The 27,041-nt window shown below is 43.0% G+C and overlaps 1 protein-coding gene across 3 annotated transcripts in view; it reads right to left on the reverse strand.

Annotated features, from left to right (window-relative positions):
• arnt2 (aryl-hydrocarbon receptor nuclear translocator 2) overlaps positions 1 to 27,041 on the reverse strand; it is a 391,537-nt gene that overhangs the window by 167,801 nt on the left and 196,695 nt on the right. For all 3 annotated transcript variants that reach the window (XM_078241563.1, XM_078241562.1, XM_078241561.1), the window contains exon 8: positions 3,384 to 3,460. In XM_078241563.1, coding sequence (XP_078097689.1) covers positions 3,384 to 3,460 — 77 coding nt within the window. The remainder of the gene's footprint in view (positions 1 to 3,383; positions 3,461 to 27,041) is intronic.

The raw sequence follows: 27,041 nt of genomic DNA on the forward strand, positions 1-27,041 counted from the left end.
TAATCAATATGCAGGTGGACTGGGAAAATCAGGTAGGTAGTGGATCCCAAGAAAATGAATTTGTGAAATGTCTAAGAGATGGTTTTTTGGAGCAGCTTGTGACAGAGCCTACTAGGGAACAGGCAATTCTGGATTTGGTGATATGTAATGAGGCAGACTTGATTAGGGAACAAGGTGAAGGAACCCTTAGGGAGCAGTGACCACAATATGATAGAATTTACCCTGTAGTTTGAGAGACAGAAGGTGGAATCAGATGTAACCCTACCACAATTAAATAAAGGTAACTACAAAGAGATGAGGGAGGAGCTGGCCAGAGTTGATTGGAAAGGGACAGGTAGTATTGAGGTCTTGGAAAGGGTCCAAAGAAGAATGATCCCTGGAATGAAGAGCTTGTTATATGAGGAATGGTTGAGGACTCTGGGTCTGTACTTGTTGGAGTTTAGAAGGATGAGGGAGGATCTTATTGAAATTTACAGGATACTGCGAGGCCTGGATAGAGTGCACGTGGAGAGGATGTTTCCACTAGTAGGAAAAACTAGAACCAGAGAGCACAACCTCAGGCTAAAGGGATGATCCTTTAAAACAGAGATGAGGAGGAATTTCTTCAGCCAGAGAGTGGTGAATCTGTGGAACTCTTTGCCGCAGAAGGCTGTGGAGGCCAGGTCATTGTGTGTCTTTAAGACAGAGATAGATAGGTTCTTGATTAATAAGAGGATCTGGGATTATGGGGAAAAAGCAGGAGAATGGGGATGAGAAAAAAAATCAGCCATGATTGAATGGCGGAGCAGACTCGATGGGCTGAGTGGCCTAATTCTGCTCCTATGTCTTATGGTCTTACGGACACACAAGTGAAATGGGCAGGTGAAATTTAATGTATATTGGAAGGAAAAATAAGAAGAGAACGTAAATTATAAATCAACAGTTGCACTGGAATGGTAAAACCCTTTGGGGTTCACAAGCAAAGATCTCCATGGGTCTAGGACAAATTGATCAGGCTCTTTTAAAAGCATACATGATTCTGGCTTTATAACTAGAGGTATTCAGTACTAAAACAAGAACATTATACTAAACATTCATAAATCGATAGTTAAGCCTCAGCCGGAGTATTGCGTCCAATTTTGGCACCACATGCAAGGAAATATGTCAAAGCCTTGGGGAATGTGCAGAGGAGATGTAGTAGAATGGCACCAGGGCTCAGGGACCACATTATGTGGTCATACTAAAGAAGCTGGGATTATTCGTCCTCCTAAAAAATTAAGAGATGACTTAATAAGAGTGTTCAAAATTATGAGTGAGTTTGATGGAGTAGCGAGTGAGAAGCTTGTGGTTTTTTTTTACTGGCAGCAGGCTGGTAACCAGAGAACACAGATTTAAGACAATTAGCAAACAATCCAGGGGGAAAATGAGGAGCAAACTTTCTTACTCAGTGAATTATGATCAGGAATGCAATTTCCAAGAGGCAAGTGGAAGCAGGTCCAATGATTGCGTTATAAATGGAATGGGACATCTAGTTGAGGAGGAGGAATTTGCAGGAAAGAGAAGAGGAGTGGGACTAATTAGATCGCTCTTTCAAAGAGGCTGCACAGGTAGGGTGGACCCAGTGTGTTTGTGCTGCATAAATCTATGTTAGAAATTTGCTACTTCTAATAGTGCAAAGCTGTAAACATTACTGATTAAAATGTAATGCTTAAGCCATTGAAAGGGACTCACTCATGTGAATTTGTTGCAGAATAAAACAATTCTACGAGTTTTGGAAAGTTGCCTGGTATTGAATTTTGAACAGATTCTGTTTCCAACTTAGAATCAACCGCATCTAAGAGCCTCAACATTCTGGAAAAAACAAAGCTTGAAAAATATCACTAAAGGCAAACTGCAATTGTGAAAACAGTATTTAAAAAGAAAATCTCAATTTAGACAGCATTGTCTGGTGATATATTATGGGTACAGCATATGGACAATCGCAAAACAATGGATTTCCCATTTGTTTTCTACATAACCAAAGTTTCATCTCAATTTATTTTTGACTGTTTTCCTCATGATGTGAAGGCACACTGCCTCTCAGAAAATGTTTTGCTTGTTGTGCGCAGGAGTGTCAAAAATCAAATGAACCTTCTGAGTTGTGGACCCGTCCCATTTAACACATCTACCTATGAAACATGAGCATTGAGCTTGGTAAGTATCAATCTTTTCCCAAGTTGCTATTCCCGTCCAGTATCAGAATTTCCTACTCAACCAGAAGAGCGAAAAGCCCTGCAGAACACATACGCAATATTGCTGTCAATGGGCTGGTGAGCTTGATTTGTTGCAGGTCTTTATCTTTAAAAAAGCGCAATATGTTGACACAACCATTTTTATCTCATATGATTAAGATAAGAAATAGGTATATGAGTAGGCCATATGGATCCCTTGAGCCTGCTCCACCATTCAATAAAATCATGGATGATCCTGGACCTCACCATTCCATTTTCCTGTTCAATCCCCACATCCTGGTTTCCCCTAGAATCCAAAGATCTATCTCAGCTTTAAATATACACATTGACCATACATCCAGAGTTCTCGAAGTTAAAGAATTCCAATGATTTTTAGCTCTCAGTGAAGAAATTTCTCTGCATCTGCCTTAAGTGACTGGCTCCTTACCTGAGGCTATGCCCCTAGTTCTAGACTCTTCAGTCAGGAGAAACAACCTTTCAGCAAATAACTGTAAGCTCCTGAGAACCTTATAAGTTTCAATGTGGTTATCTCTCATTCTTTGAAAATCCAGAGGGTATAGGTCCAATCTACACAATCTCTCATCATAGGCCAAGTCTATTGGTTAGGTGCATTGACCCAAACAGGTGCCGGAGTGTAGCAACTAGGGGAATTTCTCAGTAACTTCATTGCAATGTTAATGTAAGCCTTACTTGTGACTACTTTAAGCCTCTCATTCCAGGAACTAATTTGTATGTTGCTTCTACGACATGTATACCCTTTCTTAGATAAGGCCACCAAAATACAGTACTCTCAGTGTGGTCTCACAAAAGATCTCTACCAAGTCACTGGGAAACCCACGGGAGGGGTGCACCACTGGTGGGACCAGAGAATGCCATCAATGTGAATGGCCGGAGAGTTCCGGTTGATATCTTCTGATTAGCCTTTATCTATCCTGTTCGTTACATCCTCAAAAAAACTCTAATAGCTATAGCTGAGGAAAGCTTCATGAGGTTTTTAATACACCAGGTTTACTTTACAAAATCGGTATTAGATTTGTATGAAGTTATATATAAATCACTCATTTGCCTTCTTTTGCAGCGCTCTGAAATGAAGCAGAATTGAATTGATGTCTGTGCCGTCTGTTGCAGAAAAGAGACAACCATATGACTTTCATCAACCGAATATTAAAGTACCTGAAGGCGTCCAATTGCAACAAGGCAAAATTTACTGCTTTGTCCACCATCTGATTCTTCCTCTGGAAGGGTCATTCCTGCCAAAGAACGAATATGTCACGCTGTCGTTAATAAGAAATGTCATCACTTTTAACTATCATTTTACACTGATTGAACTCTCTGAAAATATCCAGTTTGTATACAGAAACAAACAGGGTGACCCTTATTCAGGCAAAGTCTCCGAATAGTTTATGCAACAGAATAACATTCCAGGAAATATCTTTCATGGTCATATTATGTTTGTCAAATTAAACTACAAAATGTGATTAATCAATCAGATTTAACAGTGACCAATTGCCCCTACATCCAACTTCCTAGTGAACAAGTAGATATGGAGTTCTGCTATGCACCGCAGCACCAAGAGATCTCGCGGTTCATAAAAGGCTGTGATGGGACAGTGATCACCTGCTGCATGAGAGATAAAAGTGGTCAAAAACAATGCTCAGCCAGAAGCTTGGTGCAAGAGTTGGGTATTAAGGGTATTCAGAGAGGAGAGAGGTGTCATGGTTTATAGAGGGAACTAGTATGTGGAGCCAAAGACAGCCACAAACCGAGGGGGAATGGCTCAAAGCCAGTGGATCGAAGAGTTGGAGGAGCGTTTGTAGAGTTGAAGCAGCTGATAAGAACTGCAGGGAAGTGGGGGTGGGAGTGACAGGACCCTATAGGGATTAAAACACAAGAGTCAGAACATTGAGATGTTTGCAGAAAGTTTCAATTATTGCTAATGCCTATTTAAGGACTTTTCCTCAGGAAAAGATAAAAGGCATAATGGCTGGCTGCGCTGAGGAAGCAGTGGAGAACATAAGAGGTTAAAAACGGCATGCGTCGAGGGATGGCAAAAACTGCTCCCTGACTAGTAAAAATCCATCAATCAGAAAACTAGGTTTCTTATTAATCCTCCAGGCCTGAAGCTTTATCAGCTTGAAGTGGCTGAATTCATTCTTGCATACAAGCACAAAGGAGGAGGAATTAACAGCGGCTTCAGAGGATGGATCAAAGAAGACAGCAAGCTGCTTCTCCAGACCATTGTATAGTGCATTTAAATAACAAAACATTAGGGTTCTAATAGAACCAAATCTAAAACCAATCAGAAATAATGCATCATATGCTTTTATATTAGTGGGCCAGGTACCCTCAATTGAGGAGCCAATGCTTAAGTGAATACCTATTACATTATGTTATCAAGTTACTTACCAGCAGCATTCAATTACTGAGAGATTACAGTACAACACTTGCAAAATATTCAGCAGAACTTTTTTTAGGCAAGAAGATTTAAAACAAAATTGAGCACAATTATTTTTACAAAAGGGAAACAATTTCACATTATTTAAATGTTATTTTACTGGATTGCAGATGCAAAGCTCAAAGTGTATGCTAAATAAGAAGTGATTCATGCAATTATTCATGGCGGAAATGAGTGAAAAAGCCTCTCTGCTCGGGCAGCAGTATTTAGACCTGAATTAAAGGAAGGTAATTGTACACAGAATTCTACCGGCACTTACAACCAATCAGAAACTCTGCATTCCTCCAGCTTTGGTCTCTTGTGCATTTTTCACTTTCTTCATCGGCAGCCTTACCTTCAACTATCCAGACTTTAAACTCTGGAATTCCCTGCCTCTCTCCCTCTCCTCCTTTAAGATACTCCTTAAAAACTACCTCATTGATCAGATTTTTAATTCTTCTGTCCAAATATTTTCTTTGGCTCTGCATGAACTTTTTTCTGATTACATTCCTATGAGGTTCCTTGAGAAGGTTTCTTAAGTGCAGTGCGTACATTTATGCTGTTCTCACTTTTTAAACAGACATTGCTTGACAAACATTGACACTGATTCTCTCATTTCAAAGATACTTCAATTTGTATAACACTACAAACAAAAGTTTCTAATTTCCTTATTCATGAATCAAGTATCAGTACAATATTTCCTAAAATGTCACATTGTCAGGTGATTTAAAATAGGCATGCTTAACATTGAATACTGGGACTTGGTTTTTATTCCATGGTCCCGATCCTAACTGAATCCCGGGCTGAATTACAGGTTAGAAACCTGGAACTGCTAGCAGTGCACCTTGGAAGCAAGTTTTGAAGACGTGCCCTTCAGTCATTTCCGTTGGCATCATTTTAGACATTAGAAATTTCAATTACTGAGAAAAATGGTAGCAGAATACCGCTTATTTCGTAGTTCTGAGAAAAAGGCAAATAACAAAATTCCAACAGTATTGAGCAACAACAGGATAGATAGCAGTCTGTGCAGCAACAACCAAAGGCAGCACCAGCAAATTAAATCATTTTGAGGCCTCATTCTCCTTGATTTTACCATCCCTATTCAGAATGAATACATCATGTTCCTGCTCTAATCTACTTCCAGCGTCACTTCTGGCACAAGTCAGGTATTTAAGAAAATAAAAAAGTTGAAGAAGAAGCCAAGCGGATTACAGGCCAGAGTATTTTATCAATTAACTGGTAATACAATACAATCACGGGGAGCTAATTTATGTGGAATAAACCAGCACAAAGCAGCTGCACGCGACTTCAGAATGAAAAAAAACTCCTTTATTTTTACTGAAGAAACATCACCCAATTCGATCAGGAAAAGCCCTCTGTAAGCATGGTGTACTTTCAGAAGCAACTGACAAAGTATTGTTTGAAAGTCTGCTTTAACTTAGTGAATTTGAATGAAACCTGGAGATGGATTAGCAATTGACAGCAGGAACGAAACCAGTAGACACTTGTTAAGGGAATGATGTTGGCTGGGAGATGGAAAGCAAGGAATACACTGCCCCACAGATCAATACGCAGGTCTCTTCTGTGGTCAAATTCACAGACAACAGAGGGGCACAATTTCAAAGTTTGTAGTTAAACAGTGAGACTTCAGCAGGATACATAACACTGGTGAAATAGGCAGACAGATGGCAGATGAAATTTTATAAATGGAAATGTGAAATTATGCATTTCAGGAAAGAGAAGGTAATATAAACTAAATGTCAAATTCTGAAGTGGGTGAAGGAACAGAAAGCTGGGTGATTGCATAAACAATAGCAGGATTGTTAAACATGCAGAATCCTTGGCTTTATGAACAGAAGCACAGAAGACAATAGCAAATAAGCTGCAGTAAATGTTTATATGCTAAGTTAATGAGGCCGCAGCTGGAGTATTAGATCCAATTCTGGCCACCATACTTTGAGAAGGATGCCAAGGAAGTATACATAGGAGATTTATTATAATGATACTAAGCATGTAGGGCTTCAGTTACATGGAGAGACAAGAGAAGCTTGGCTTGTTCTCCTTACAGAAAAGAAAGTAATAAAAGTGTACATGGTGGTGCAGTGGTTAGCACTGCTGTCTCACAGCGCCAGGGACTCGGGTTCGATTCCCAGCTTGGGTCACTGTCTGTGTGGAGTTTCCACATTCTCCCCGTGTCTGCGTGGGTTTCCTCCGGGTGCTCCGGTTTCCTCCCACAGTCTAAAGATGTGCAGGTTAGGTGCATTGGCCATGCTAAATTCTCCCTCAGTGTACCCCAACAGGCGCTGGAGTGTGGCGACTGGGGGATTTTCACAGTAACTTCATTGCAGTGTTAATGTAAGACTACTTGTGACTAATAAATAAACTTTAACTCAAAATTATGTGGGGTTCGGATAGAATAAATTCATAAAAAATAGGAGCAGGAGCATTTTGCCCATCGAGCCAGCTCTGCCATTCAACAAGATTATGGTTGGGCTGATGATGGCCTTAACTCCACTTTCCTGCCTGTCCCCCATAACCCTCAACTCCCTTGTCAATCAAATATCAGGTTTGAATATATGATCCAGTCTCCATTGCTCTCTATGGGAGAGAACTCCAAAGGGCAACGTTCAGCTGAGAGAATTCCTTCCTGATCTCTGACCGGAATGGGAGATTCTCATTTTAAACTGTGTCCCTTAGTTCTAGATTCCCCTGTGAGAGGGAAAAGGGGGGGGGGGAGGATTGTTTCCATTGGCAAAAGGGAAAGTAACTAGAGGGCACAGAGTTAAGAAAATTGGCAAAAGAACCAGAAGGGAACCGAGTTCTCTTTTTGCACAGCAAGTTATGATAATCTGGAATTCAATACTTTAAATTGTGGTGGACACAGACCAACAGGAAAAGGAATTTCAAAAAGGAATTGGATAAATATTTGCAGAGGCAATCTTTGCAGGGCTATAGGGAAAGCATTGAGAAGTAGGACTAATTGGAAAGTTCAAGCATGATTAACCAAATGGCTCCCTTTCTTACAAGAAGATTCTACAATTACAGCAGGAGGTGCAACCAATAAAATAGCTGCCAACATACAACTTGAATTAAAATCAAATTGGTAGGCAAGAAGAAGAATGATGCGCAAAATCATAAGGTTAAACTATTGCGCATTGGATGAGAAATGGATTATAAAGGAGCTTTATGATCTCAGCAAGTTAGGTGAGAATTGGAAAGAGACCTAGCTGATTGGAATGCTGAATCATTATCATAACTTGCTTTTGGGCGGCACGGTAGCACAGTGGTTAGCACTGCTGCTTCACAGCTCCAGGGACCTGGGTTCGATTCCCGGCTTGGGTCACTGTCTGTGTGGAGTTTGCACATTCTCCTCGTGTCTGCGTGGGTTTCCTCCGGGTGCTCCTATGAGAGGGCATGGGATCCAAGGGGCTGTTGCCTTGTGGATCCAGAACTGGCTTGCCTGCAGAAGGCAGAGAGTGGCTGTGGAGGGGTCTTTCTCTGCATGGAGGTCAGTGACCAGTGGAGTGCCCCAGGGATCTGTTCTGGGACCCTTGCTGTTTGTCATTTTCATAAATGACCTGGATGAGGAAGTGGAGGGATGGGTTGGTAAGTTTGCTGACGACACCAAGGTAGGTGGTGTTGTGGATAGTTTGGAGGGATGTCAGAAGTTGCAGCGAGACATAGATAGAATGCAAGACTGGGCGGAGAAGTGGCAGATGGACTTCAACCCGGATAAGTGTGTAGTGATCCATTTTGGCAGATCCAATGGGATGGAGCAGCAGTATAAAATGAAGGGTACCATTCTTAGCAGTGTAGAGGATCAGAAGGACCTTGGGGTCCGGGTCCATAGGACTCTTAAATCGGCCTCGCAGGTGGAGGATGCGGTCAAGAAGGCGTATGGCGTACTAGCCTTCATTAATCGAGGGATTGAGTTTAGGAGTCGGGAGATAATGCTGCAGCTTTATAGGACCCTGGTTAGACCCCACTTGGAGTACTGCGCGCAGTTCTGGTCACCTCATTACAGGAAAGATGTTGAAGCCATTGAAAGGGTGCAGAGGAGATTTACAAGGATGTTGCCTGGATTGGGGGGCATGCCTTATGAGGATAGGTTGAGGGAGCTTGGTCTCTTCTCCCTGGAGAGACGAAGGATGAGAGGTGACCTGATAGAGGTTTACAAGATGTTGAGGGGTCTGGATAGGGTGGACTCTCAGAGGCTATTTCCAAGGGCTGAAATGGTTGCTACGAGAGGACACAGGTTTAAGGTGCTGGGGGGTAGGTACAGGGGGGATGTCAGGGGTAAGTTTTTCACTCAGAGGGTGGTGGGTGAGTGGAATCGGCTGACGTCGGTGGTGGTGGAGGCAAACTCGTTGGGGTCTTTTAAGAGACTTCTGGATGAGTACATGGGATTTAATGGGATTGAGGGCTATAGATAGGCCTAGAGGTGGGGATGTGATCGGCGCAACTTGTGGGCCGAAGGGCCTGTTTGTGCTGTGACTTTCTATGTTCTATGTTCTATGCTCCGGTTTCCTCCCACAGTCCAAAGATGTGCGGGTTAGGTTGATTGGCCATGCTAAAAAAAAAATTGCCCTTAGTGTCCTGAGATGTGTAGGTTAGAGGGATTAGTGGGTAAATCTGTAGGGATATGGGGGTAGGGCCTGAGTGGGATTGTGGTCGGTGCAGACTCGATGGGCCGAATGGCCTCTTTCTGTACTGTAGGGTTTCTATGATTTCTATGATTATGCAGCAGCGATTAGTAAAACTACAGTATTAGAATACTGAAATATAGTGTCCCTGCAAATCACTCCTTAGTATTGTATTAACAGAGTACAAGGTCAACAAAGTACAAGAGAAACATATAAGCTCCAGAAGTAGTGTGAAGACATACCATGTGCCTGACGCACGATGTGAAAGGATTGAGTTATGAAGATTGAAGAAACTTTAGTCACGGGGCTAGAGGGAGCTGATGACCAAATTTAATGATACTAAAAATGAGAGACAATAAATAATTCTGAAGGCAAAACAAACCTTAAAGAGAACATTTCTAAGATTGAATATACTAGGTCAGGAAATGCGAACTAGCATATTTTAGCATAAAAGTAATAATTACACTTTGACTAAGTGGAGGTTGGGTGATAAGCAAGAGCTCATTTGGATTTGGGGCTAAGGTCAGGTTCACAATGTTAAAAACAGTGCCTCAAGTGAAGAAAGCAATAAGCATATTAATTGAATGCTAGGTTTTACAGTAGGTAGTAGAAATTAATTTACGGTGTAATGGTGGATATGTATAAAACCTTACAAAGACCATGGTTAGAATACTGTGCGCAGTTTTGGGCTCCACACTGTAGGACGATTGCTGAGGTAATGCAAGGATATAATGCAGATTCACCTGATATGAGAAAATATAAATGTAAAGAATGGTTTTCAAAAATGGGACTGTTTCATTAGAACAGGAGAGATAAATTGGGATTTGATAGAAGTATTTAAAATTAAGAAATGGGACATAGTAGATAAAAGCAGAATTTTCCCAGTGATTAAGTGGATTATGGAACAATGCAACTGTAACAATAAAAAATACTTACAAAAAGAGCATTCCGCGGCTTCAAAACACCCAAATGCTTTACAGCCAACCACGTCCTTTTGAAGTGTAGTCACTGTGGTAATATAGGAAATGGTCCTACAGGCTGCAATGTGACACTGATCGGATAATTTGTTGTTGCAATGTAGGTTAAATATTAAATACTGGTCAGGCACCAGGAATGACTCCGTTATTCTTTTTCTGAAACAGTGCCATAGGATCTTTTCTGTCCACCTCAGAGAGCAGACAGGTCCTTGATTTAATTTCTCTCCCTCAGTTCTGTACCAGAGTATCAGCCTAGATCTTTGTACTGAAGTTAACAAATGTTAGGTATCATCCGCAGTTGGGTGGCCAGACAAAGCTACCAGGTTAGGTTGGGTGGGACAGAGGGACATCCTTATAAACAAGGAGAGAGAGCTAAAAACAAATGTAGAAAATAGGACAAGTAAGAAATTGTGACTAACATGGTTTAACATCCAACAGAAGGTATTCAATAGAAGAATAAGGTAAAATTGAATGAAAACATTGGGTGGGATTTTCCAGTCGTTCCCGCCAATGGGATCTTCCAGTCCCGCTGATGGCAGTCCCTGCCATGGGCTTCCTGGCGGAGGGTACAAAAAACAGAAAACCTCATTGACAGCAGCAAGACCAGAAGATCCCACTGCCGGGCCAATGGCGGGCTGCCTCCACTGCCGCAAAACACCGCGTGGGGGAAGGGGGTGGAATCCAGCCCATTGTGTATCGAACCACGACAAGAGACTTGTGAATGGGAATTTTATTTAAACTTTCTGGTGATTGACGGGCAAAATGGTCAATTATATTCAGTTACAAACTGAGTTCCAGCTTCACAGAAGCTGCTGTTCACAACAAAAGATTCAGTTTAAGATTTATATAAATCTATGCATTGATAATAAATCGAAACAAACCTGAAGATGCGTGTGGTGTTGCATCATGTGCGTCACTAAATATGATTAAAACGAAGATTAAAATTGAGAGATTAATCATAATTAATTTTGAAATAACTTGGCAGACCTATTAATTAAAAGTTTGAGTTGTAAAAACAATTTGTATTACTGTGGACACAGCACAACTGGCTGATATGTCACCCGTGGACTGACTGACCTGTAACTGAAATTTTTGTGCAAATAATTCCTACAAAGGACAGCATGTGCGGCAGACATCTGTTGCACCATTATATAATAATTGCCTGCAACCATTTCTTAACGCCAGATGGTCTATTATAGGGTTCAGCTGGTTTTTATGACAATGTGTATCTTTAGTACCATCATTAAATTTAGACAATCTCATCCACTATTCAACAGAAACTAAACAAAGGAAGACTTGCAAAGGTGTCAGAATTTCACAAACATCCAAAACTAGCCTCTCCAAGTGCTAAACCATTCTGATTTACTGGGGATGTATTAACACATTCCAATTTGACATCATAATCACAACACTTAATCAATCACATTGTACTCATATTAAACTTCTGGGTAAATGGTTGCTTATTTTTGTTCCAAAACAAAATACTTTCTGATCAGCATAGAAAAACTTGGCAAGCACTTCTATATTTCTACTATTTAAAGAAATACATTCCAATCCTAATCTTGGAATTCTGACAATTTGCTTAACCATTTGAACTGATAGAAATGAGCCAAAAAAATGTCTATTTGTCCATTATTATTATTTCAGCTCTGGGCGCTGAAAGCGAATTATGTCACTGCATAAGAAGTGAAGAACAAACTTCAGAAAATAAATACTTAACTTATTGTTTAGAATTCAAAGTATTCTGTTTGCAGTTTGATCTTCCTTCATTTCCGGAATACCTCCACGTGCCTCATTTCTACTCAGTTACCATTGTTCAGGTTGTGAAGCTTTTTCAGGAGCTAGTTGAATAAGTTCTAAATTATTACTGAATTGTGCATGCATCTGTGAACATAACCTGCCCAGAGATCCTGCCTTCAGGACTGAAGGTGATATAGATCCATCAATAATATTCTTATTGCTGACTCCTGCTGCTAAGCTGCAGTTCTTGTTAGTTATGAAAGGCATGGATCTGCTGTTTAGAGATGTGGGAGCACAGGAACAAGCTATACAGTGCAGAGATTAATTACTCACAACAACTCAATTACTTTTGCAGATTTAATTGGTAAAACACTCCAGGACAGGTGACCTAAAGCTTGGTCAAAAAGGTAAGTTTTACAAAGCACCTTAAAGGAGGTGAGAGCAACAGCGAGGTGAGGGGTGAGAGAGGGAAATGCAAAACTGTCAATAATAGGGTAAAGGTAGTGAGGTTGTGCAAGATGACAACATTGATGGAACACAAAGTTCTTAGATGGTTGAGGGGCTGAAGCAAGTTATAGAGATGGCAAAAGGCTTGGCCAAGGAGGGATTTGAACACAATGGGAAGATTTAAGTATTTTGGCATTGGTAGACTTGAAGTTAATGTTAGTTGGTGATGATGACAGGCTAGGATATGGGCAGCAGACTTTTGGATAAACTCAAGTTCTGGAGGGAAGTAAGCAGTCTTTGTATGGACATATGACCAGCTCAGGGCTCGATAAACAGTCTGATTCAGCTTGACATTGGCCAGGAAGAAGAATGGAATCAGTGGCTAGGGATAAAAAAAACAATGACTTCAGTCTTCCCAAGGTTAAGTGCAGGTAATTTCAGCTGGATTTTGGAAAAGGCCAAGAGAAACCTACGCAGTGCACAATCAGCTATAGTCAGCAGCAAGTTATAAAATGCATAGACCAACCACTCATCTGTCTTTATTGTGCCTACATTTAATCCAAGTCCTTGTGGCTAAGTATTATCTGCAGGTTTGGATGTTACTGTCCCTATTCCTCGGGTCCTGCATGTCATAAATATATCACATTTCAGGATTTGAAAATTATTCATCCACATGAACAATTTGCAAAAATTTGCATCCACAGTATTTTGTTTCTGTATTAAAATGGGAGTTGTGTTTCCCAGAAATTAAAAATTAACAGCTTATCAGGTTAACTCGGTAACTCAAACAACACCACTTTTGAAAATCAATCAATCCTGGTCTGTTCGTGAACAGTAAATAGTTTCAAAAGTGGTGTTGTTTGAGTTACCGAGTTAAGTCCAACACAAGCACGAGCTTTCGGAGCAATGCCCCTTCATCAGGTGAGTGAAGAGTTCAGTTCACAAACAGGGCAATATATAGACACTTGATGAAGGGGCAACGCTTCGAAAGCTCGTGCTACCAAATAAACCTGTTGGACTTTAACCTGGTATTTTGAGACTACTTACTGTGCCCACCCCAGTCCAACGCCAGCAACTCCACATCATGTTCATGAATAGAGGAATGTATTTAGAACAATAAACAAAATGGGCAGACTTTTTGGGACAAGAAAACCATGTAGGGCAGTTGGGCTTGTTGAGAGGAATGCTGTGAGGCTTTTCACATGAAGAGCTTAGAAACACTGGAGAAGAGTTCAAAGCCATCTTGTTTATGTCAAGTAAAAAGCCCTATGTTCTTTATTTTGCATTATTAAATGTGGATAAGTTGTATATATTTTATTAAGGGAGTTTGATCCTCACATTTATGCTATATGTTCATCCTACTATGAAATAAAGCTGATAACTAATTTCTGTCTAACTTTATCTCATCCAGTTATTCATTCAGTCCACCTTCAAACAGGCTGAAGTAGTACATGTGGTAACGACATGAAAATCTTGGAACCCTGTCACATTGGAGTACTCTTGTTATGTCCCTCAGCTAGACTATTGAGCAAATAGATACAGAGCATTGAGACAATTTATGGGAGATTTATGGAGTTTTCTGAAGGAGTAACCAAGAAGGTAGATGAGGGCAGTGCAGTTGATGTTGTCTACATGGACTTTAGCGAGGCTTTTGACAAGGTACCACATGGTAGGATGTTGCATAAGGTTAAATCTCACGGGATCCAGGGTAAGGTAGCTAAATGGATACAAAATTGGCTTGACGACAGAAGCCAGAGGGTGGTTATAGAGGGTTGTTTTTCAAACTGGAGGCCTGTGACCAGCGGTGTGCCTCAGGGATCAGTCCTGGGTCCACTGTTATTTCTCATTTGTATTAATGATTTGGATGAGAATATGAGGCATGGTTAATAAGTTTGCAGATGACACCAAGATTGGTGGCATAGTGGACAGTAAAGAAAGTTATCTCCGATTGCAACGGGATCTTGATTAATTGGGCCAGTGGGCTGACGAATGGCAGCTGGAGTTTAATTTAGATAAATGCGAGGTGATGCATTTTGGTAGGTCGAACCAGGGCAGGACTTACTCAGTTAATGGTAGGGCACTGGGGAGAGTTACAGAACAAAGAGATCTAGGGGTACATGTTCATAGCTCCTTGAAAGTGGAGTCACAGGTGGACAGAGTGGTGAAGAAGGCATTCAGCATGCTTGGTTTCATTGGTCAGAACATTGAATACAGAAGTTGGGACGTCTTGTTGAAGTTGTACAAGACATTGGTAAGGCCATACTTGGAATACTGTGTACAGTTCTTGTTACCCTATTACAGAAAGGATATTATTAAACTAGAAAGAGTGCAGAAAAGATTTGCGAGGATGCTTCTGGGACTTGATGGTTTGAGTTATAAGGAGAGGCTGCATAGACTGGGACTTTTTTTTCTCTGGAGCATAGAAGGTTGAGGGGTGATCTTATAGAGGTCTATAAAATAATGAGGCGCATAGACAAAGTAGATATTCAATATCTTTTCCCAAAGGTAGAGGAGTCTAAAACTAGAGGGTATAGGTTTAAGGTGAGAGGGGAGAGATACAAAAGTGTCCAGAGGGGCAATTTTTTCACACTGAGGGTGATGAGTGTCTGGAACAAACTGCCAGAGGTAGTAGTAGAGGCGGGTACAATTTTGTCTTTTAAAAAGCATTTAGACAGTTACATGGGTAAGATGGGTACAGAGGGATATGGGCCAAATGCAGGCAATTGGGACTAGCTTAGGGGTTTAAAAAATAAAAGGCGCGGCACGGAGTGGGCCGAAGGGCTGGTTTCCATGCTGTAAACCTCTATGACTCTATAACTGATGATGTGGAGATGCCGGCGTTGGACTGGGGTGAACACAGTAAGAAGTCTCACAACACCAGGTTAAAGTCCAACAGGTTTATTTGGTAGCAAATACCATAAGCTTTCGGAGCACTGCTCCTTCGTCAGATGGAGTGGAAATGTGCTCTCAATTTGTTGAGAGCACATTTCCACTCCATCTGACGAAGGAGCAGTGCTCCGAAAGCTTATGGTATTTGCTACCAAATAAACCTGTTGGACTTTAACCTGGTGTTGTGAGACTTCTTACTCTATAACTGATGACAATGAACTGGAAAAGGTATCTCTTAGAGACCCTAATTTGGAACGCAGATCGTGTTGACCTACATTCCATGTAGGTAGAATTTCTTATCCATGCCATGAAGTTGTTTCCAATCCACACATCTATATTTTAGATAGGCTTCACTTGGGAACAACCTTATCAAAATCCATGCGGAAATCCAAATTTGATGCTTGATATTAGGACAGAGCAGATCCCAATGGTTGGGATAAAAGCAAAAGGGAAGCCTAATTATTTTGACCCTTACTACTTATTTGATCTTACTGAGCTTGCTGTCCGACATAATTGTTCAGTTGAGTGTTTAAAGTTCATGAGTATTAAAACAAAAACATTAAAAAAATATCAATCTAGGCATATGCTAGATTTGCAGCATCCGATTACGAAAGGTCAGTTTAAATGTGCCAAGTACGAGTGCTTTAAACCAATGTAATTTTAACCAAAGCTGTAAAAAAAGGGCCAAGTTCTCTGCCCATTGTTAATGAATGGCCAGACATCAAATGTAAACCCCAACCTGTGACCATGGTCACTTTTTCCTCATTGCTGACACTAAAACAGCAGCTGGAGGTAGTGGCTGCCAACTCTTTTAAGCAAAATGTTATAGCGAATATTGTTTTCCACTTCACACAGTGCAAGCAAGTACATGAGAGAGAGGAGGATTGTACAGCTGTATTTTTAATATTCAAGTTGATGTGATCACTGTTGACTGAAAATATCTTGGACACCAAAACGGCAAGATATTTTCACAGTTAGTATTATATCAGTTTGTTTTTCCAAATAATTAACATGCTGGAAGATAAATTTCAGAAGTTGTTTAAGGAGAAATTCCAGAGTAAAAAAATACGAATTGTATACTTTTGGAAAACTTCAGAAGGCAAGGCCACCACAGAGAAACAGATTAAGATACTTTTGTGAATGGTTTCTACTAAGAATTCTAAAGTATCATTTATTTTGAGAAATAATTAACCATAACTATTTATGCAGCTACGAGAAGCATACCAGGTTTTCCAAATAAACTACCAACATCAGCAAAAGTCCACATTCCCAATTCGGATCTGCCAAATCTATAGACCATCCTCCCTACCCACTGGCTTAGTATAGGTAAACACATGGATCTACACCCTGGTGCTGGCAGATTATGGAACTAATGCCTTGGTTGCTGTTAGCTCATGGAACACCCCCAAACATTGGATCGCCTGGTCCTCTGGTTTTGAAACTCTGGGATCCACTTACCAATATAAAACATCCGGATCCCACATCAGTGCTGTCAGTTCTAAAGTAGTAACCCCTCCAGTGCTTCCAGACCCTGGAACCTCCCAAGTAGTGCCAAATTCCCATGGTACCAAAGCCCAGTCCTGCAAGGAAAACTGTACAAAATCCCAGAATTATAACCCCAAAACAATGACACAAACACTAGAATACAAGGGTTATTTATTCAGTCATCACAAATGACTGGCATTACCCAATACCATCATAAAACAATGTTTCCTCTGATTCAATCTGCAAAATGCCACTGGACATCCAGTATCAACTCTCAAATACATTTGTGCATATTTCTGTCCATCACACTCCATGTCATGTTTGAGCAACAGGCGTTTGCCACGTTTGTTCATTATTGCTTAAAAAAAAGAGACATGCTGTCAAAGCTTTTTGTTTTGCACTCATCAGGGCAGATGCAAGAATGCCAAATTGCAAAGGCAGCATGAGAAAAGGGCGCTGATTGGTTTACAAGCCGATTCTAATTCTTTGAGACGTTGCCATGGAGAATGCACCAGGGAACTATTGTCCCCAATGCTTTTGTTTAATTCAAAAAAAGGAACAATGTCTGGACATGTTCCTTTTGCCTGCAGAGGTACCTGCTCACTGAAGCATTACCAACATACATGGAAAAGAACATGATGGAAATGGGCAGAAACTATTTTGTTGATTGTTGCTCCTTTTGAAATTTGACATTTTGACAGTGTGTCTTATTTCAGCAAATCTCAAACTCTGTAGTACCAAATGACTATTTGTACACCTGAAACAGAGGTGCAGTAAAGACCAAATTTAGGATACCAAGAACATAGTTCGACTTGGAGATAAATTAAAAACAGATAAGTTATTTCTCTGAATACATTAGACCCAAGGTTGTGCCAGTGTTCATTTCCAGAGCAGATTCAGTGGAGACAGAGGAACTGGAAGGTTTTTTTTATTAATTCGAGGGACATGGACATCGCTGGCTGGCCAACATTTATTGCTCCACTGCTCCAGTTTCCACCCTAAACACGTTAAAGAAGCCATCCCCTACGGACAAGCCCTCCGTATACACAGGATCTGCTCAGATGAGGAGGATTGCAACAGACACCTCCAGACGCTGAAAGATGCCCTCATAAGAACAGGATATGGCGCTCGACTCATCGATCGACAGTTCCGATGCGCCACAGCGAAAAACCGCACCGACCTCCTCAGAAGACAAACACGGGACACGGTGGACAGAGTACCCTTTGTCGTCCAGGACTTTCCCGGAGCGGAGAAGCTACAACATCTCCTCCGGAGCCTTCAACATGTCATTGATGAAGATGAACATCTCGCCAAGGCCATCCCCACACCCCCATTTCTTGCCTTCAAACAACCGCACAACCTCAAACACACCATTATCTGCAGCAAACTACCCAGCTTTCAGGAGAACAATGACCACGACACCACACAACCCTGCCACAGCAACCTCTGCAAGACATGCCAAATCATCGACACGGATGCCATCATCTCACATGAGAACACCATCCACCAGGCACACGGTACATACTCTTGCAACTCGGCCAACGTTGTCTACCTGATACGCTGCAGGAAAGGATGTCCCACGGAATGGTACATTGGCGAGACCATGCAGACACTATGACAACGGATGAATGAACACCACTCGACAATCACCAGGCAAGAGTGTTCTCTTCCTGTTGGGGAACACTTCAGCGGTCATGGGCATTCGGCCTCTGATCTTTGGGTAAGCGTTCTCCAAGGCGGCCTTCATGACGCACAACAACGCAGAGTCGCTGAGCAGAGACTGATAGCCAAATTCCGCACACGAGGACAGCCTCAACCGGGATCTTGGGTTCATGTCACACTATCTCTAACCCCCACAACTTGCCTGGGCTTGCAAAATCTCACTAACTGTCCTGTCTGGAGACAATATACATCTCTATAACCTGTGCTTAATGCTCTCTCCACTCACGTTGTCTGTACCTTTAAGACTTGATTACCTATAAAGATTCGCATTCCAACCATAATTTTGTAAATTGAGTTTGTGTCTTTATATGCCCTGTTTGTGAACAGAACTCCCACTTACCTGACGAAGGAGCAGCGCTCCGAAAGCTAATGGATTTTGCTACCAAATAAACCTGTTGGACTTTAACCTGGTGATTAGAGACTTCTTACAGCATTTACTGCCCACCCTCAAGTTGCCATTGAGATGGTGGTGAGCTGCCTTCTTGAAACATTGCAGTCCGTGTGCTGTGGGTTGATCCCGAATGCCGTTAAGGAGGAAATTCCAGGACTGTGACTCAGCGACTGCAAAGGAATGGCGATATATTTCCAAGTCAGGATGGTGAATGGCTTGGCGAGGAACTTGCAGGTGGTAGTGTTCCCATGTATCGGCTGCCCTTGTTCTTCTAAATGGAAGTAGACGTGGGTTTGGAAGATGCTAAGTTCCATTTATGTAACCTTCTACAAAGTGCTTCGGGGGTCTGCTTTTTTCCTCAGCAAGGACCCCTCCCCACACCTCCATCGCATGGTTGCCAGGGCCTTCAGTTGAATCCGTCACATTTCTCACGCTTCAGCCCTCACCCTTGCCCTCCCTCCCAGAACCACAGTATGGTTCCTCTTCTCATCTTCTACTCTACCAGCCTCCATTTCACTGGATTATTTTATGCTGTTTTCACTAACTCCAGCATGATGCTGCCAATCAAACATATCTTTCCCTCCACTCCCCTTTCAATATTCCGAAGGGACTGTTCCCTCTGTGATACCCTGATCCACCGCTCAGTCACTCCCAACACCCATACCCTTCCCACAGCACATTTCCATACAAACTCGGAAATGTAACATCTGCCCTTCTACCTTCTTCCTCCTCACTGTCTAAGGCCACTAACACTTCCTTCAGGTAAAGCAATGCTTTGAATGTACTTCTTTCAATCTGGTGCATTATATTCGCTGCTCACAATGTGATCTCCTCTACCCTGGGGAGACCAAATGCAGACTGGGGCTCACTTTGTGAAACATCTTTGTGAAAGCATAACACAGATTCTACTGGACAGTTATTTTAATTCTCCACCTTGCTCTCACGCAAACATTTCTGCCCTTAGTTCCAGTGAAGCTCAACATAAATGAGGGTGGCACGGTGGCACAGTGGTTGGCACTGCTGCTTTACAGCGCCAGGGTCCCAGGTTCATTCCTGGCTCGGGTCACTGTCTGTGTGGAGTATGCACGTTCTCCCCGTGTCTGCGTGGGTTTCCTCCAGGTGCTGCTGTTTCCTCCCACAGCCCAAAGATGTGCGAGTTAGGTTGACCGGTCATGCTAAATTGTCCGTGAGCATCAGGGGGATTGGAAAGGTAAAATGCGTGGGGTTGTGGGAATAGGGCCTGGGTGGGATTGTGGTTGGTGCAGACTTGATGGGCCATTTGGCCTCCTTCTGTAGTGTAGGGATTCTATGGATTCCATGGATCAGCATGTCATCTTTCGATTAGGCACTTGACATCTTTCCAAATTCAGCACGGACCTCAATAATTTCGGACTGGAATCTCCATTCCATTTTGTTTCCTTTTCTTTGCTTGTTTAGTTTTTTTCTTTCAGGCAGCAGCAACATGCTCTCGGGATGTCTTTTGTTTGTTTCCTTGTCCCATCACTATTCTCTTGTGCCATAAAGGACTAACATTCAATCTCTCCTGACTTGCATCCTATCACAGACATTCTTTCTGTCCTCGTCCCACCCACCCCTTCCTCAGACACAATATCACTAACTTTTCCCAGTTCCAACGAAAGGTTGCTGATCTGAATCGTAGCCTGGGATTTTCCAGTCTCACTCGTGGCAGGAACGGTCTCAGGCAGGTTGGAAAATTTGATGGGCCTCTTCCAAAGCCCTTCTAACCATTCAGCTTCCAGAATTCACAGCTGTCAGTGACTGTGCCCCAGCTGTCAGGATCAGTGCCCACCATCATTATATCTTGCTTGCAGGCATCCTTGTAGCGAAGGTATAGACACCCAGGGGGTAGTATTCCAGTGGCCAGTTCAAAGACAAAGAAAATTACAGCACAGGAACAGGCTCTTCGGCCCTCCAAGCCTGCACTGACCATGCCACCCGACTGAACTAAAACCCCCTACCATTCTGGCGACCATATCCCTCCAGTCCCATCCTATTTATGTATTTGTCAAGACGCCCCTTAAAAGTCACTACCGCATCTGCTTCCACTACCTCCCCCAGCAGCGAGTTCCAGGCACCCATCACCCTCTGGGTAAAAAACTTGCCTCATACATCTCCTTTAAATCTTGCCCCTCGCATCTTAAACCTGTGCCCCCTAGTAATTGACTCTTCCACCCTGGGAAAAATCTTCTGACTATCCACTCTGCCCATGCCCCTCATAATCAGGTCACCCCTCAAACTCCGTCGTTCCACTGAGAACAAACCAAGTTTCTCCAACCTCTCCTCATAGCCAATGCCCTCCATACCAGGAAACATCCTGGTAAATCTTTTCTGTACCCTCTCCAAAGCCTCCACATCCTTCTGGTAGAGTGGCGACCAGAATTGAACACTATATTCCAAGTCCGGCCTAACTAAGGCTCTATAAAGCTGCAACATGACTTGCAATTTTTAAACTCAACAGAAAAGTCTCTGGGTTACAGGGCCGCTGTCCATCTGATGAAGTGACTGAACCAGGGCAGACTTCCCAATGAACATATGCTAATAGATTAGCCTGCTCTAGGACCTCAGAGTTGATGACCTTGTCTTGCCAGGAGATGCCAAAGGCATGTCTGAGATAGTGAAGGTGTAAAATGTTCAGCATTTTCACTTGCCAAGCAAATCTTGTCAAGATCTCACAACCAGAGAGGAGTGTGCTGAGGATGCGAGCTTGGTAGATTCACACTTTGGTGTATTCAGTCAGGCTGCTGTTGTTCCACATTTGCTTCCTCAGTTCGGACATGACAGCTGCAGCTTTTACAGTGCGCATGTTCAGCATTAAGTGGCAGATTGCTGGTGATTGTGGAGCCCAGACGTGTGAAGCTAACAAACAATCTCCAGCATCACATTCGCAATCCTGATAGATGGCAGGATGGTAGCATTCTGGATCATGGCATTTGCCTTCTTGATGCTGATGGTCACACCAAACAATTACAGGCATGAGAGAGTCTGCCAATAGGGCTGAAGGTGTTCCTTGGTATGAAACATTATTGCATCATCATCAGCACACAGCAAGTTTCTAATGAGTACTCAGCACCTTTTATCTTAGATCTCGGAGGAGCAAGGTTGAATAGCTTTCCACCAGTCCTGGTAAGTAAGATACTCTCTGTAGATGACCTGAAGGTATATGACGGCAGCAAATTCCCTATCTAATGACATTGTGGGTCATTCCACAGCACATGGACTGCAGCAGTTCAAGAAGACAGCTCACCACCACCTTCTCAAGGGCAACTAGGGATGGGCAATAAATGCTGGCCAGCCAGCGACGGTCATGTCCCACGAATGAAAAAAAAAGAGAATATGCCAAGGAGTGTCAGTACCAGAAAAGAATTCTGTCTGACCCCATTCCCAATCCAAATGTTGTCCCAACATTGCTGACGTTACTATTCATGTTGCCATAGAAATAGTAAATCACACTGAGCAGCTTCAACAGGCAGCCAATTTTCTCCAGCAGCTTAAATAGACCACCTCTGTTCATACAGTCAAATGCCATGATGAGGTTGACAAAGGCAAAACATGGTGGTCTCCTTTATTCATGGCATTTCCCTTGCAGCTGCTTTATAAAGCACTGGTTAGGCCCCATTTGGAGTACTGTGAGCAATTTTGGGCCCCACACCTCAGGAAGGACATACTGGCACTGGAGCGGGTCCAGCGGAGATTCACACGGATGATCCCAGGAATGGTAGGCCTGACATACGATGAACGTCTGAGGATCGTGGGAATATATTCATTGGAGTTTAGGAGGTTGAGGGGAGATCTGATAGAAACTTACAAGATAATGAACGGCTTAGATAGGATGGACGTAGGGAAGTTGTTTCCATTAACAGGGGAGACTAGGACGCGGGGGCACAGCCTTAGAATAAAAGGGAGTCACTTTAGAACAGAGATGAGGAGAAATTTCTTCAGCCAGAGAGTGGTGGGTCTGTGGAATTCATTGCCACAGAGGGCTGTGGAGGCCGAGACGTTGAGCGTCTTCAAGACAGAAATTGATAAATTCTTGATTTCTCGAGGAATTAAGGGCTATGGGGAGAGAGCGGGTAAATGGAGTTGAAATCAACCATGATTGAATGGTGGAGTGGACTCGATGGGCCGAATGGCCTTACTTCCGCTCCTATGTCTTATGGTCTTATCATCTCAATTGTAGATCTTACAGTTCTGAAATGACACTGGGTCCGGGGTAGATACCTTCAGCCAAGATTTGGAGTCTGACAAGGGCAAATACATGTCCCACAATGCTAAGCAGACAGATGAATTAACAGTTGCAGTCACTAACATCGCCCTTGCTCTTGTACAAGGTCACAATCTTTGCAATACGCTATACCCTGGGGCATAGCCTCTTCCCTCCAGCAGAGAGAGAAACATGTGCAGATGCTGCAGGAGTGCTGGCTTCCCATGCTTGGATGAGTTCAGGTAGTATAGCATCAGTATCTGGATCTTTGCCGATGGCAAGCAAATCAATAGCATTGCCAAACGCTTCCACTGTGCATTCAATGTTCAGTTCTGTCAGAACAGGCAGGCATTCTATGTATCTCGAGCTTCCTCGGTGATAATGTTCACCCGACAGTACAATCAGGTGGTGCTCCACACATTTCTCCAAATGTTTATTGCAATTGGTGATGCCTTTGTTTTCAAAGACTGTTTTCTTTGCTGTTGCCCTTTTGATCCCTTTATACAAGTTCCTAACATTCCTGTGTGGAAGGATGTCTGAATATCAGGGTGGTGGTTGTAATCAGTAGCCACTTATTTCTGCCTAGGAGTCTCTTAGACTTGACTTTGAGCGGCTCTTAGTGCATTCAGTCTTCTTGTTTGAGTATCCCTTAAATTGAGAGTGGACCACTTGGCTTCAATGGGACATTCCATCAGTGATGTTAGCCTTGAACCAATCAGCACTTTTTTGCTCTTGCTTAGCATATGTTGAGAGTGTATTATTATAGAAGGTTTCACAAAGTATGTTCCATTTTGCTTCTGTACTCTGTGTGGGGATGCCAGAGATTGCCCATCCAACTGAAATGAAGAATCATTTCTTTATCTGGATGGACAGTACGGCTGATGTTGATATGAGGACAACATTGCTGCTTTGAATGTGAAAGCTTCAAGTTCGCATCCTAACATTGGTGCATACCATGGAGTGATCTGTATCAGTCAGTGCTGTGGTAGATGTATGTCTTGAGAGTGCCATTGAGAAAGTCATGTCTGGTGATCAAGTCAAGCCAGTGCCAATGCCCGGATCTTGGATGTTTCCAGGGCACCTTGCAGCATGGTTTGTTCTGAAGGACGGTGTTAGTTACACAAAGTTCATGGTAGCAGCAAAGCTCATGTAGTCTCAGTCGTTCTCATTTATCTTTCCCAGGCCATGTTGTCTGAGGTAGGAGGGTTGTGCCTCATGGTCTGCGCTCATTCTTTTGTTGAAATTCCCCAGTAGGTACTAGATATTCTGACTTATGAATTCTGCTGATAGCAGTGCCAAGTTCCTTACAGAGCTGGTTTCTCACTCTCTAATGAAGCACATATTGGAGCACAGATACGCATGGGGTTAACCCGCCCTGTTTGAGCTGAGACACAGATGGAGAGAACACATTCTGAATCATTTGTGGGGTGTTCTACCATCAAGGGTAGTGAGTTCCTTACAGCAAAGCTGCAGCTCCGATTGGCACCTCCAACCGTGCATGCACAAAAGTAGATAGAAAAACGCTCCCCTGCCACATCGCTCCCAGGCCGGATAATGCTTCCCCCCTAGCCCCCACAGATATTGCTCCACCCCCACAACATTACTGACCCCCTTAACCCCCCCAAGACCGATTGCGGGCCCCTTCCCCCTTACCCTCACTGATCACATGCAGAGTGGCAGTGGACTGCCACTGCCCCCGCCTCCCCCCCCACTTCCGATCTGAGTCTGAGAGCCATCTGACCCATGACCCAGCTCCTACCCTCCCCCGCTCCCCCCCCACCGCCCCCCCTCAACCGATCTGAAGCAGAGAGCCGTGAACACTCGGAACCTACCTCCTCAGAAGCTGGAGCTCCCGAAACGGACCTTTGTGGACCATCTCTGTTCCGTGTTGGACGGACGAACGTGGTGGTAAAGGGGCAAATGCTGGTAAGTTTGGGCGTGCAGCCCATTAAGCCAATTTAAATGCATGCAAATGCATTTAAATTGACGTCGTGCCCGTTTTGGGCGCGGTCCCGATGGCTACCATTTTCGGCCCTTGGTAAAGGGGAACCGGCGTGGAGGCAGGCGCGGATTGCGCTACTCGCCTCATGCCCAACTTCACCAAGTTTTCACACTCGAAAACAGGAGCAACTTGATGGTAAAATGAGGCTCATAACATTTTTCTTTGTGATCCACTCTCGCCAAGCCTTGCCTCTTGCAGTGAAATGATGTCACTGTTCAGCCGATCAAATTCCATGTCAATCACAGATGTTTTGTGCACTTCATCAACCAGTTGCAAACTTTTGTACACTGCCCTGACAGCCCGGTTTGCCAATCAATGATCTGGCATCTCTTTCGATCAGTTTGTTTCATTTGTTTCCCTGGTATGATATATTCTCAGTAAGACGTCTAACAACACCAGGTTAAAGTCCAACAGGTTTATTTTGGTGGCAAAAGCCACATGATGTATTCTGACCATATGTTGAGGAAAAACTCTTAAGTTTCAAGCACCCATTAAAGCAGATATACTGTGGTGGATCAGCGGCTTACTTTCTGGGGCTGCCCAGCTTGATGTGAGCGACTGCTGACTGGTAGGACAGGAGGGTCTGTTACACCACAGACTGCCCTTTGCATCCAATCTCTATGCCAACTCGGCTTACTGCACCTAACTGTTGTTTCCTGCAATGTGTAAATACTCTGCAGTGAAATTGAAGGGTCCTCCCCAGAACGGATGCCGTGGCAAAATCTATGGAGACTGTGGACTGCCCAAACTGTGTGTCGTAGGTTTTGATTTTTATTCTACAGGTGAGAGAAAATTAGAGTGAGAGAAAAAAGATACATAGTTATATTTTTTCCACGCTAAGTTTGTCCTTGCGGTCTCCTCTCTCTTCAGCAAATTTCCCACCGTCCCTGTACACTCAGAAATGAGGACAGATTTATGGAATGCTATCAAGCTCACAACCATTCTCCTGGGATGTGTCCAAAGGAATGTAAAGTCCTACGTTTGGCACCGGCTTGGTTACAGGAGTTGTGGAAAAATGACATATTTAGACATCATTCCGTCTTTGAATTCCAGTCCAGATTTGTTTTGACAGTGTTTACTCTCTTAACCTTCAACTCTCCCAAGGTATTTGTATTGTCTAACTCTGTTAGGGATTATGGGTTTTGTCAAAAAGAAAAAAGATGTGGTTTGCACACATTGATTCAAAGTAACACAACAGAAAGAGAAAACTAAACAGCAGCCTGTGAAACACCCTAATCACATCACCATCAAATCATGTGATCAGCTTTTAAAGCAATCATGCAACCACTTAAATATATAACAGTATCCATAAGGCTGTGGAGCTATTTGCCCATAGCTGGCAGTTTGGTTTATGAAAGCCAGGGCGTGTATGAAGTCGGTTAGCTCAGTTGGCTGGACAGCTGGTTCATGAATCAGAGCAAAGCCAGCAGCATGGGTTCAATTCCTGTACTAGCTGAGGTTATTCATGAAGGCCCCACCTTCTCAGCCCTGCCCCTTGCCTGACATGTGGTTATCTGCAGGTTAAATTTCACCACCATTCAGCTCTCCCTCGCAATGGTCACCTGGGTCTATGTCAACTTTTACCTCATGCTGATTGCCTGCACATTGCCATGTCTGGGGGCACTACTCCCTCTGAAACTTTAACTTGGGCCACTATGTTGCCATGAGCAAGCACTACTAAGGAGAGACAACTGACGAGGAAAGACTTAAGACCTTTGGTTCTCTTTTTCACATTGCTGTTAGCCAGTGGTGTAGGCTGGAAATGAGAAGAAAACTAGAGTACAAAAGCAGAAAGAATGCCAACTCTTTTTATCCACACACTGGACTCATCACACATTGACCTGTTATATAACTTCCCACAGTAAAACATTGGATGGAA

This window comes from Mustelus asterias, chromosome 24, assembly GCF_964213995.1.
Source record: "Mustelus asterias chromosome 24, sMusAst1.hap1.1, whole genome shotgun sequence".
NCBI classification, from domain to species: domain Eukaryota; kingdom Metazoa; phylum Chordata; class Chondrichthyes; order Carcharhiniformes; family Triakidae; genus Mustelus; species Mustelus asterias.